The sequence below is a fragment of the Ochotona curzoniae genome, unplaced genomic scaffold, assembly GCF_017591425.1.
Source record: "Ochotona curzoniae isolate NIBS_2020 unplaced genomic scaffold, NIBS_Ocur_1.0 contig_3819, whole genome shotgun sequence".
Lineage (NCBI taxonomy): Eukaryota > Metazoa > Chordata > Mammalia > Lagomorpha > Ochotonidae > Ochotona > Ochotona curzoniae.
This window is the reverse complement of record NW_024466004.1, coordinates 19,332,163-19,346,277: the sequence shown is the minus strand read 5'-3', so window position 1 is coordinate 19,346,277 and position 14,115 is coordinate 19,332,163. Positions and strand designations below refer to the sequence as shown.

Sequence of the window (14,115 nt, the reverse complement as noted above, 5' to 3'; positions counted from 1 at the left end):
ATTTAATGTACTCTAAGAACTATCCTTAATGTACTCTAAGATCAATCCTTAAAGGGAATTAACCAAAATCTTGCATGATCCATCAATGTAAAATTCCAGTGCTGTCTATTAAGAACATGTCACCATAATTTAGTTCTTTTCCTAATGTTGGCTGACTTCTTATTTAACGGATTCTGTAGATTCACATCTAAGAGAGTAGAAATAAAACCTGCAACACTGTTGCCATAAAGTGGAGCTAAAGTTAGGTGCCATCGGCACAGCAGTATCTGCCACCATAAACATTCTTCTAAATTCTCTGAAGGTTTCCAATCATCATCTCTCATTCTCCAACTCTTTCTCCTTCCCCTTTGCATTGTTTCATAAATTTTCACCTTAACATAACCTCCAAGTTTCCAGAATAGTACAAACCTTGAAAGGTTCAAGTGTTTAAAAAAATGAATAGTTCCTTCAAATATACTCTTGTCATCCTCTCTCACTTCTAATCCACCGCACATCTCTTCAAATGCTAAGCAATTCTAGACTTACAGAAACCAATTATTTTCTATTAAACAGAGTTTAATGTAAATTTCCAAAAGTACTCAAAAGAAATGCATGAGACCATAAAATGGTGTGATCACTGGAGACAATTCTAATTTAATCCTTCTCACTGAAAACATTCTTTGATTAAGGGTGATGCTGCAGTCTAGATGTGCTATTCAGCAAAGTTACAAAAATTCAGTGTTTCATAATTATTGGCCAAAAATTTATATATTCTATATATTATTGGCAAAAACCTTTATGTATTAACATCCACTCTACATTGTATAACACAGTCAAAATTTATTTAAAAGAATCCAGACTGAAAATTACGGTTTAAAGCAAAAAAGTCAGATTTCTAAACAAAGTTAAAACATTATACTTTTCTAGAGTTATTAATGACAGGACATGGAAGAAGGAAAATCCAAAGTACATAGAAGAGGCTTCAAAATTTAATTTTCCCAGGGATTTCTTACTACTGTGCTTTTAAATTCTACTTTTAATTGGTATTTTTAACTGTATTTTTAAAATCTTTGTTTACATATAAATCACAACAGAAGTATATATAAATGTTGAAATTGCCATTGTCATGTAAAGAACAAGACCAAATACAAACAAAAAGATTTCACCTAATATCTTTTTGTATCTAAATACTTCAATAATTTTAAAACATATCTAAACACTGTAAGATCGCCAGAAAAAAATTAAATGATGATAAGGACCAGAACAAGCTTCAAATCTGACTTTTAGGAAGATTATCACCTTCCTTCACCTTGTAAAGTCTCCTTTTGTAAAAGAGATTTCTCTAAAATACACTATGTAAAATAAACATATACTATGTTCCCTTAAGTTTCATAGCTGAAGCAGTAGGATTATACATCCCTAAAAAGTAACAATGTATCTTCCTCTGATGTTTCTTCCTTCAAAATTGAATCACTATCACAAAAATAGGTTTACTGTATGTCAATTTCCGTATTAGAAAGTGAAGTTTGCAGAGTTGTAAAGCCATACCTATATTCTGACAGCTTAGGTCATTTTCAGGTCCTTTCTCCATGTCTGATTTTTTTGGATAGTTTACAGCTTGTTTCAATTTTTCGTCTGGACGTGAAGTATTGGCAGTAAACTTATATGGGCTTGCTCTTTCAGATCCAAACTGAGACACACTGGGTTTCTGCGAGAAGCAATGCTTTCTGTGGAAGTGCTGCTGAGCACTCTCAGGATCATGGAATGATTTGGTGCAGGTGCCACATTTGATCATGTACTGCTGTTCCTCTCCATCATCATTTTCTTTTCCATGGACTTGCTGGATGTGAGTATTCATGTTGGCTAAGTTCTGAGCTGTTGCTGGACACAAATTGCAACGAAACCACAGTCTGCCCTTATCCAGCATGGTCTGGAGACATCTACTGTAATCTTCTTTTCTGTTGACTTTACAGATGTAACTCTCACGGCAACCACAGGTTAACAAACTACTGGTCTCTACTACTGGAAAATCCTCCTCAGTTTTAATTGAAGTTTCAGTTTTTTCTGACACAAACATATAATCTATGCCATGGTGCTCTTTATAGTGTTTCAAAAATGCTTCTTCCACATTAAAGACCAGATCACAAAGCCCACAGAAGTATTTAATCTTTATCTCACTGTCATGTTCATCTTGGCAATGTCGATACAACGTTTCTATCTTATGAAAAGTCTTTCTGCAATGGGCACAGCTGTATCTGTGAAACTGGTGACTTGACAAAGACATGCAATGCTCTCTCACGCATTCTTGGGAATCAAACATATCTTCACAAATTCGGCACTGCCATTTGCCCTTCGGAGGACTGTTTGCTGGGGAATGATCAATAATAGTAATAGTTGAAGAAAGCTTGTTATCAGTCCAATTATTTACTGGTGCAACAGAGCAAGATGGCAATGTTTCATCTTCCGTCTCATAAAAATATCTGTGTCCATTATGACATTCAGTCACATGAGCCATGATAGCATCTTTCTTTCTTATCTCTGTTTTGCATGTCCTACACCAGAAAAGAAAATTGTTTAAATGAGCCCCTCCATGAATCCGGCTCATGTGTAAGCGGATGACCCCTGGATCTTCACATACCTTTCCACAGACTACACATCTGTAACACATAGTGTTTGCCAAGAAAACATGCTTTTCCACTGCATCTTCACTGGGGAATCGTTGATTACATTCACAAAACCAGGTTTTAACCATTAGTTTCTGTTTCTGGGTACAAACCACAGTTTCACGGCTTTTATCTTCTAAATTCATCTTCTTTTTTGGAATAGTACTGCGATCTTCTGAGACAGATCCTCTAATGGACATAGTTCTCTTAAGTGATGTAAATTTTGGTTGATCTAACAATGAATCCAAGTCAGAAGGAGGTTTGTTCCCTTCACTACTGTGGCAATAAAGTAACAGTGATTCTTCCATTGAGTTAATGGCTCGGATTTTGTGTCCTGAATTCTCCTTATGGGCTTGGGTGCTCCTTTCATCCACAAAAGCTTGATTGCAATTTGGACAATAACCTCTTAATATGAATTTTTCTGCAACTTGGGAAATACTCTTCTCAGCTACAGCAACAGGACCAGCATTTCGACAACGAACCCTAAATTGGATAAAAACAAACACTTTTTTGTAAGTATTTTCTGAATATACTACCTCTGCTTTTTATTGCAGGAATTTAAAAATAAGCAAAACATAAATAAGCACTAAAAGATAGCTTTCAATAAAGATATAGAAAATTCAATGCTATTTATCACATCAAGGCACCTCAGTATTATCCATAGTTTGTCTATTTATACCCCCATTTAAAGGGTAAAAGTTCAATTAGAAGACTAAAAAAAAAAATTCCAGCAAACTTTCAAAAATTAAAATGTGTTAAATGCAATGTCAGTTAAGTAAATTACTAGACCTTCCAAAGTAACTAAGTATAAGGAAGAACATCATTGTCCTCGCCCTAAATGCCTGCCAGGCAAAAACCAGGAGTTGTGCACTTAATTTAGGTTTTCTACACGGTGTCAGAAACCCAAGCATCCAAGTCATCACAGGCTGCCTACCAATGTCCATTAGCTAGGAGCTGGAACTGAAAGTAGAGAGGGCAACTGAACACAGAGGGCAAACGACACTCTGATGTGGGTGCTTCAATCATTAGGCCAAATACCTGCACCAGCAATTAAGAAAAAAAAAAGGTGTATTTTATTTTTATTTGAAAGGCAGATTTTACAGAGAGGCAGGGAAAAAGGTCTTCCATCTGATGGTGCATTCGCCAAATGACCCCAACAGCCAGAGCTGAGCTGAGCAGATGTGAAGCCAGGTGCCAGGACCTCCCTCCCCTATTTTCCACATGCGTACACGGGCCCAAACACTGGAGCCATTCTCCACTACTTTCCCAGAAAACAAGCAGAAACACAGATATGAACTGGTGTGCATATAGGATGCCCACGCCAGTGAGGTTTGATACTTCACTGCAGCAGCCCCAAACTTTTTTTTTTTTTTTAAAGACAGAGCTATTTCATTTGAAAAAATTACAGAAAATGAGAGGGAGAAGGAGAGAGAGAAAGAAAGAGAGATATCTTCCATCTGGCGGGTCATTCCCCAAATGGCTGCAACAGCAAGGGCTGAGTCAGGCCAAAGTCAGAAGCCAGGAGCTTCTTCTTGGTCTCCCACATTGGACTTGGTCCATCACACACAGCTCTCCTAGGCACATTAGCAAGAAGGTGGCTCAGAAGTGGAACAGCTGGGATTTGAACCAGCATCATATGGAATAATGGCACTGTCGATGGTGGATTGATTCAATGCGTCACAGCCCTGGCTCCCCAGTATCTAGTTTTCAACTGATTAACTGTATGTCAAGAATATGGCATGCCAGTAGCAGCTTTTGCACTAAAGAACTAGGTTCAATAAGACAACTAGTATTACAAAAATTAACTTCTCTAGGGAAAAGAAAATAGAATAATGGTACTGAAATTGCCCTCCCTTCATCACTAATCTCAAAAGAGAAAAGACTTGATAACATTCTACATAGATTTTAAAGGAGGAAAATTATACAAAGTACAACCTCTAATTGTATCAGAATTATAGGTGAAATAATAAAAGCCCCTAAATGTTTAGAAATCAAGTCTTGGGCCCAGCGCAGCTGCCTAGAGGCTAAAGTCCTCACCTTGTACACACCAGCATCACATATGGGCTCCAGTTCTAATTCTAGTTCCCTGCTTGTGGCCTGGGAAAGTAGTACAGGAAGGCTCAAACCCTGGGACCCTGCACCCATGTGGAGACCCAGAAAAGGCTCCGGAATCCTGGCTTCTGGCTTTTGACGGGCTCAGCTCTAGCCGTTGTGGCTGCTTGGGGAGTGAATCAATGGATGGAAGGTCTTCCTTTCTGTCTCTCCTCCTCTCTGTATATAAGAGTTTCCAATGGAAAAAAAAAATAATAAAAGAAAGAAAGAAATTAAATCCCTAAACATAAAATCCAAAAAACTTCAAAGGTTGAACAATGCAAATGCATTCCTAACAAATCTGAAAGAAGAAGCCAAAATGAAAATGAATTTTTTTATAATTCACATGAAACAACTTTACTAAGATACAATTCATAAACCATAATTCACCCACTAAGGGCTCTAAATTTTGAGGATTTAGCACATTCAGCACTAGTAATTCCAGAACACTGCCTCATGTCACAAAGAAGTCTCACACCCTTTATCTTTTCTGCTCCTGCTTTCCCAACTTGAGGCAATTGTTGAATCTAAACTATTTTCTGCTTCTGTATTCTTCTCTTCTGCAAAATTTCATATGAATAGAACCATGTAATAAAGGAACTTTGTGACTGGTGATTACAGATCACTGGTGACTGGTGATGTTTTCCATCAGTATATCCATCAGCAGTATTTCATTATTTTCTATGGTCAAATAAATTCCTTCCTATGAAAATTCTCTTTTTTCAGTTATTCATTTGCTAGTTGATAGATATTTGAGTTGTTCCCAATTTTCAGCTATTACAAAGCATGCTCTAAAGAAATGTACAAATCTTTGTGTGGACTACATTTTCATTTCTCTTGCTATATTCCTAGGAATAGAACTGTAAGGTAATAATATAACTCCATGTTTAATTGCTCAGAGAAGGGAAAGATGAAATGTTTTCAACTGAATGAAGATTAAATATAAATTATCAAAATGTTTATGATACAGATAAATCAGTGCTTAAAAGAAAACATTTTCAAATGCTCATTTGAAAAAGTAGGACAGAAGTCAAAGTAAGCTTTCACCTAAAGAAGATGAAAACAGATAAACAATGTTTAAAGAGCTGAAATTAATAAGCTAAGAAAATATGCTAAAAATGGACAGAAAACAAATGCTGGTTATTTAAAAACACTAATTTTAAATTTATGAGTGGGTCTGGTGTGGTAGCCTAGCAGCTAAAGTACTCGCCTTGCATGCACCAGGAACCCAGAAGGGCATCAGTTTGTGTCCTGGCGGTCCCGCTTCCCATCCAGCTCCCTGTTTGTGGCCTGGGAGGGCAGTCAAGGGCAGCCCAAAGCCTTAGGACCCTGCAACCCCACAGGAGAGCAGGAAGAAGCACCTGGACTCCTGGCTTCAGATCAGCTCAGCTATAGCCAGTGCAGCCTGTTGGGGAGTCTCTGTCTCTCATTCACTCTGTAAATATAACTTTCCAATAAAAACTAAAAATGTTTTAAAATTTAATGTAGTTCAGATAAATGATAAAGGCAAAAATATGTAATAATAATTACACTGGTATTAAAGTGACGTAAAATGTAAACCGATCATGTGATAAAAAGCCAGTCAGGATGGCTGCATCTCACACGGGAGAGCCTGAATGAAGAGTCCCGGCTCCACTTCCAGTTTCAGTTCTACTAATGCACACCCAGTGCATTAGCAAATGGGTACCTGTCACCCACTGCAGGATCCACACTGAATTCTATGCTCCTTGCTGCAGCCTGGACTGTGTGGAGATTTGTGGAGTAAATCAGCAGACAGGTTCACTATCTCTCTGTTTTTCAACCAGACAGAAACTATATTCAAAAAATAAAGTTAAAATATATTCCTGACGCAAGAATAGATGACTGCTCAAAAGGATACAGCATAATTACAAAAGGGAGAAAAATCAATACACTGCATTTAAAGAGATTAAAAACTACTATTTGTTAAAAGATATAATAACATGAATATGTAAAGTTATAGGGAAATAGTCAAAAATATTCATACTATCTTAGTCTGTCTTATGCTGTTGACAAAATACCTAAAGCTGAGTACTTTATAACAAGATTTACTTGGTTGATGGTTCTGAAGGCTGGAAAATTCACAATCAGCCACCAGGAGGCATAAGCCACCAGATACATTACAACATAATGGATGGTTATTACCAGAAAAGTATGTGAGAATGGAGAACAAACTTGTACAGAAGAGACCCAACATGTTGGGTGACCTCACTTTTTAACAACCCACTCTCAGGGTAACCAGCTTAGCTCCAGTAGACCTATCCCAACCTCATGTGACAAGTATTTGTCCCCACTATCTAATTACCTCTTATTAAATTCCACATCTTGAAGCTCCTACCATCTGTCAATACCGTTACTTGGGAGACCAAGCTTCCAGCACATAAACCTTTGCAGAACAAACCATATTCAAGCCACAGCACATACAAGGAAGGGGGTTTCAAATTTTTTGAAAGAAATAGAATTTTAAAAAATTTTACATCAGTGCAAAACTCACAGGTTTTAGACATTCCTTGGGCCAGCATTGTGGAGCAGCAGGTTAAGCTAGCACCTGCACAGCCAGCATCCTGTTATAGGTGCCGGCTCAAGCTGCTGCAGCTGCTCCACTTTTTAATCACAGAACACATACAGAAAAAAACTCTCAGAGCATACAACTGTTAATTTGTTTCACATTCCAATAGAATAAAATATCCACTTTTTCCATACTTCTGTCACTATGCAGAACATAATTTCTTTTAGCTATGTTAAACCAAACATAACACTTTAGTTTAAAAACGAAAAAAAAAGGGGGGGCCTGGCATAGTAGCCAGGTGGCTGAAGTCCTCACCTTGCATGTACTGGGATCCCATTTCTCATTCAGTTCCCTGCCTGAAGCCAGAGAAAGCAGTCAAGGACAACCCAAGGCCTTGGGATCCTACACCCATGTGGGAGACCCAGAAGAGGCTCTGAGCTCCAGGCTTGAGATCAGCTCAGCTCAAGCCACTGGGGCCATTAGCGCGCAAGGGGAGGTAAAATCAGCAGACAGAAGATCTTTCTCTGTCTCTCCTCCTCCCTGTTTATTTGACTTTCCAATAAAAAAAATAAGTATCTTTACACTTGATATTAGCGAAAAGGGCTAGAAGCGATAAAAAAAATCTTTTAAAAAAAAAAAAGAAACATGAAATAGAAGAGTAGTTGATGAATCTTCCCACTGGTGAATAGCTCAATGGGATTCCTTTGTAACACAAGACTAGACTTGTACAAACCTGAAATGTGCAGTGAGCTCCATATGGGAACGCAGTGTCTGGTGGCAGGCCACACACTTCACTTGAAATGGAACATCTCTGCACAGCGATACCAAAAGTTTCTTTGCAAAAGATGGAAAAGATATTGGATGTGCTATTCCCTTGTCATCTGGAAGAGATAATTGTTTATACAGTCTTTTGATTATAGAGTGACACAACACTCTCCTTTTTGTCTTTCTCAACAACAGTTGGAATAAGTTACATAATAAAAATTTAAGAAAAATCATTTTCCAGATTTAAATCCTTACGTATAACTTAAAATAAGGTCAAAGTTTTAAATACAGAAATACACTTAGCATCCCAGATATCAGGAATATAACAAATATTATCCTGAATAAATGTTCTCTTCCTATATCTGTCTGCCACAAAATAAATAAGACCTTATTCATAGGTGCAAATAAATATTGAGATTCGTTTTTTAAAGAAAGAACAACTGAGATGAAAAATTGTTCATCTTTATAGTGCTAAAATGAAAGGAAATAACTTCAGGAAAAATCTGGAGACTATGGTAAGTCAACTAAGATGAAATCAGTCTAATACTTTTCAGTAGAAGAGATAACGAACATACCGCCCAGCTTAAAACTCCTACGGAAGTGATTCTTGCCAGACATATGCTGCAAACACTCATCCTTGCTGCTAAAGAGGAGGAAGCAATTTGGACATGCGAAACACTGAATGACCTGAGGAAGAAGGTCGCTGCTATGTCCGTCATCTGTAGACTCCTAAAATATAAGACACAGTTGTATTATAAAAAAAGTAAAATCAACAATTAATCTCTTAAAATTAGCTTTTGAAATTTCTATTCATTATTTGGAATATTCTGTATTAACCTTTTTTTTCAGATACATATTATTTTTATCAGAAAGGCAGAATTACATAGAGAAGGAGACATGAAAAAAGATCTTCCATCTGCTGATTCCCTCCCCAGGTGGACACAATGGCCAGAGCTAAGCCAATCCAAAGGAGGAACCAGGAGCTTCCTCCGGCTCTCCCATGCCAGGTGCAGGGTCCCAATGCTTTGGGCCTCCTCTATTGCTTTCCCAGGGCACACACAGGGAGCTGGAAGGGAAGTGGAGCACCCAGGACACAAGCAGACACACATATGGGATCCTGGCACATGAAAAGCAAGGATTTGGCCACTGAGCCACTGTGCTGTATGTCTCTGTATTATCTCTTAACATGTGAGTTATGTATATATTTTTTCTACCATAAGATTTCCTGTGTGAAATACTAAATTTGCATCTCTTCAAAACGAATTATGGCTATTTTCTGTGGTATACAAGTACAATTGCTTTCTATATGCTTTTCATATTTTCATATCCATTTTCAATAAACATCCTATTCCTTAGTGTAGATCTATTAATATTGATTATTCATTTTTAGGTATTCTTTTGGATTGGTTCCCCTCCTCACCTCTACCACTACAAGCAATGACAGCCTTGAAACTATATATGTCCATATATATATAATTCATCACGTGCTTATGAAGTATATGCTGGCACCATTATTCCCAAGAGACTTCTGGGTTTCCTTTTTGTCATGCATGTGTTGGCTATTCAATGGTGTTACTTTTTTTCAGGGTGATATACTTTGTTGTCGATGTTGTTGCTGTTGTTGTTGATGTGGTTGTTATGAATTGATGTCAATCTGAAACAGTAATATTATTTCAACCCCAAACAGCCTGTATCTCATGCAATAAGATATTGTGAAGTAATCAATGAATCAATAATCGATATGAGTCAGACTGCTTCTGATCTACATCAAAGAATTGTAAAACCTAATATACTTGTAAGGCTCTATGCTACTGGGAAAGGGGGAGGGAGAGCAGAGAAATTTTACATCACCCAAGAAGGTGTGAGGAAGACGGGAAGTATAACCTATCAGGATCATAACTGGTAACTCATAGGCAACAGACTCAAATCAGCATTAGACAATAGCAAAACTATGAAGGCATATGGGGGGAATCAGGAGCCATCCCAACAACCTCTTAACAGGAGGTCATATGCACAGAGCAGGGGGGGACCCCAGAGTGGAGCAGGCAGACAGGAGGAAGCTTGTATTCCAACTCTGAAGACTCCTAGATCCTCACCAAGGACTATCAGTACGAGCTCCAAGGACTACATCCCAATCGCCAAGGAGACCACGGGGAATTGGAGTGCCTTCGGAGGCCGAGAACTCTGAGGTCACCAATTTCCATTTGGGTCTCACACATGGGATGGAAGAAGCCCATACCCCACCTTGCAGGATCCAAGGTCATCAGAACGACAACCAGGAGCACTGAGCGGTCCTCAGAAACAAAACAGTAAACTTCCTTCGGGACTAGGGAGAGGAGCTTTCTCTAGGTTCTTGCCTGGTTCTAATTTTGGGTCCCCACTCTCTCTCATAATGACCATCAGGATTGCTCCAGAAACCCCTCAAAACAAATTAACAAATAAACAAATAAACAAAAAAAAACCCTAGAATAGATGGAGAACAGCGAAGAAAGTTTAGAAATAGGAAATGGGCAGGGGGGATGCACTTATAACTCACTGGGTGGGACACGAAGATTGGTTGCTCCTCACTAGGGTATTGAGGATTTCTCTGCACACCCCTCCTATAACCGTTCACCTAAACTGTTGACATATGTCTTGTTACAGTTATAGAGCTAGACTACCCGAAAAACAGCCAGGTTCTGCAAAATCAGGCTTCAACACTATGAACTGCTAAATACTAAAATTAAAATAGACATGAGACAGCTGAATAGTAATCTATAGCCATTTTAAGGTGTATAGAACCCAGCTGTATATAAACTAATAATTGTAATGTCAATGTAGAAGTCATAGGATGTGGTTCAGAACTTGTACTCTTTTTTGTTGTTGTTGTTGTTGTTGTTTTCTCTCTCTCTCTTTGAACATGCTGGTTACACAATATCATATCAACTAATTCGGGTATGTTATAAATTGTTACTGATGTAATGTCAGGGCTTTCAATTGATTGGGATGATACTCTTTCGGCTGTACCTTCAGACCAGAGACTGTCTTCCCATGAAACTGTTGAACTTACCTGCACAATAAGATGCTGGACTCTATGTTTTGTAGATGCTTGCAAGGAAAAAAAATCTCAACTGAATTTGATCTGTGCTAATGCAACAAGATGGAAGAATCCACCATGGGGGGAGGGGAGCAGGTTTTGGGGAAGGGAGGGGGGAATCCCAGTGCCTGTAAAACTGTGTCTCATGATGCAATGTAATTAAAAAAAAGGTATATTTACATGTATCAGCATATATGTATACATATACACATCACATATATGTATATGTGTATGTGTATGTATATGTATATATCTAACCACCCTACTTTAGGAAAAGTAATCATCTTGTATTTCCAAATATGTACTCAAGGTTAAAATATACATGAATGAATTTTAAAAGGTCTGACTACTTTTCAAAAAGGCTCTATCGACTCTATCGACTCATACCATCTGGCACTGAACGAGCCTGGCAGAGAAGAGATATTACAGCTCTTTTCTTTCTGGCCAGTCTGCCAAATGTGATACCTAATGTTACTTTAAGTCACATTTCTCTGTCTGAGTTTGACCATTGATTCACAAATTTGCTATCTGGATATGTTGTCCTGTGAGCTTCTCATATTATTTTTTTTTAATTACCTTTTTTTTAAAGAAAATGCAACAAATATTTCCAGAAAGCATACATAAAAATCTTGCATCCACTGGTTCACTCCCCAAAAGGCCACAACAGCCAGACCTGAGCCAATCTGAAATCAGGAGCAAAGAGCTTTCTCTAGATCTCCCACATGGGTTCAGGGGCCCAAGGACTGGAACCATCCTCTGCTGCTTTCCCAGGACATAAGCATGCAGCTGGATCAGAAGTGCAGCAGTAAATACTCAAATTAGTACTCATACGGGATGCCAAAACCACAGGCGGAGGATTACTCTGTTAAGCCATCATGTCAGTCCCTCGTTCACCTTTTATTTTGTTTTCTCCACTTCCGGTAAATCTAAAACTGTCTTGTTACTGAAGTTAATTTTTGTCTCATCCTCCAAATATAGTTTCACATATCTATTCATTTTGTTCATGCATTTGTCTAAATAACTATTTTGTACCATCTAAGTTTTCAAACACGATCAAGCACCTTCTGCACTTAAAATTCAAAGTTTAGAATTGTGTTTGCAGTTGTTACCATGCCACCTCTAGTTCATCAGGCTCCAGCAGAAGGAAATGGGGTAAACACAAAGTCAGAATGCCGTGGTGTAAAGTCAGAATGCAACGGTGTAATAAATTGACTGGTGGCAATGAACCCAGGAAGCAACTGGCTAAAAAGCAATTTACAAGAATCCACCAGCTACAGTAGGGTAAAGAAACCTTGCCACGATAGACCTGGTACCTAGGCACTACATGAAATCAAAAGTAATCAGAAGTCCACAAACTTCCATTTGATTTGTGAACGCCCTTGTCAGTATTAGGTGAGAAATTGCTCAGGACCTTAAAAGTCCTGAGCACACAGCTACTAATGCCTTGCAGGAGGCTAGTGAGGCCAACTGGTTGGCTTTCTAAACCTAGCAAGCTTTGTAATATTCATGCCAAACATTTAATAGTTATGCCAAGAGATATCCAGTTAGCACACTGGAAAACGTGCTTAAGAATTCTATGATGGAGCTCGACCTCGGGTCTGACTGCAGAGGGCTTCCAGCAACCTAGTGGCTGCTGGGAGTACCCAAGCCAGGTCAGACTCAATGCTTGGGGCCCTGGCAACAGCTACCACAGTGGCTGTGAGCAAGTCCTGGACTTTTGGGTGGCCAGTGCTCCAACTGGCACCAGGCTTGGCCTGCTGGCCGCTCAGTGGTGACCTCTGGGGTCTTGAGGGTATGGAATTTCTGCCTAGGTATGTCCATGAATGAAGCCACTGTGTGTGTTGGTGAGGAATCAATTCTGCAGGACTCCCAAAGACAGGGTAACTTTACTTGAAGCTAAGTGAAGGTACTAAGACCTGGTGGTCTGGAGGGGAGATACCAGACAATCTGTATTTGTCAGACTGATACACCAGCCTGCGTGTGAGTCCTGGGTAGGATTTGTCACCACCGAACTTGCTGACCACCACACGCCAGTCCATATGAAAGCTAAGACTCAGGGCCTGTCTAGCAGGGTTAGATCCTAGCACCTAACGAATGTCAGATCAGGGGACAGGTCACATTAGGCAGGGCCACGACACTAACCAACACGCAAGAGAGTCAGATGCAGGGGTAGATTCTGTGGGGGATATATGGTCCCAACCCTGTGGAAATACAAGTCCCACTGGTTAGCCTCAAGAGTTGGGATGGTGATGGGTTGAGCTAGGTGTGTGCATGAAACCTGTCTTCACTCATGGGTGAAGGGACCAACAACAGTCTGGGCAGGGCCAGGCTGCAGCACCCGAATGTGCATCCTAAAACAGGGTGTGGGGTGGGCCAGGCCGCAACGTTCACCAGCTCATACAAGGCAAGATGGAAGGGCAGGCTATGCAGGGCACTGGCCTAAAACCTGCTGGCATGTATGAGATCTGGGTCTGGGAGTAGATAAGTGGGGGAACTTGGGAAAATCCCCTAATGGGTCATAACTCTCACTGACGATCACATGGTCCATGCCTGGGGGTCAGGTAAGCTGGGCAAAGTAGCTCCAAATATTGGCTAATGTCTGGATTGGTTATGGAAGGGGATGGACCAGGCAGGGCCAAGCAAACCTTAGCTCACACCAGCAAGAACAATTACACCAGCTAGCCAATTACACCTACTGATTTACATGAGCCAGGCATGGGAAAAGACTGAGCAGGGCCTGGTTCCATCATCTGCCAGCGAGAATCCGGACTGGAGGGCAGGCTGGGTCAGGCCAGGCTGCAGCATCTAAGGCAAAGGCCAAGACAGGTGAGGTGCTATGCCAAGCTGAGTCAGAGCAACCACTGGCACATGCATGATCTATGGTTGGGAACAGGCCTGATTGGGAAGCTAAGGGGACACCCTGGATGCATTGGGGTTCCCACTGGTGAGTGCAGGTGCTGCAGTGGGAGCTGTGTTCTGGTCTGGATATGGCTGCAGTGTCCCTCGGCACAGGA

General features: G+C 39.8%; 1 protein-coding gene across 2 annotated transcripts in view; it reads right to left on the bottom strand.

Annotated features, from left to right (window-relative positions):
* Nucleotides 1-14,115, bottom strand: part of ZNF451 (zinc finger protein 451) — a 75,277-nt gene that overhangs the window by 12,208 nt on the left and 48,954 nt on the right. For both annotated transcript variants that reach the window (XM_040983587.1, XM_040983588.1), the window contains exons 8-10: nt 8,601-8,754; nt 7,994-8,141; nt 1,528-3,125 (exon numbers count right to left, since the gene is read on the bottom strand). In XM_040983587.1, the coding sequence (XP_040839521.1) occupies nt 1,528-3,125; nt 7,994-8,141; nt 8,601-8,754 (1,900 nt within the window). The remainder of the gene's footprint in view (nt 1-1,527; nt 3,126-7,993; nt 8,142-8,600; nt 8,755-14,115) is intronic.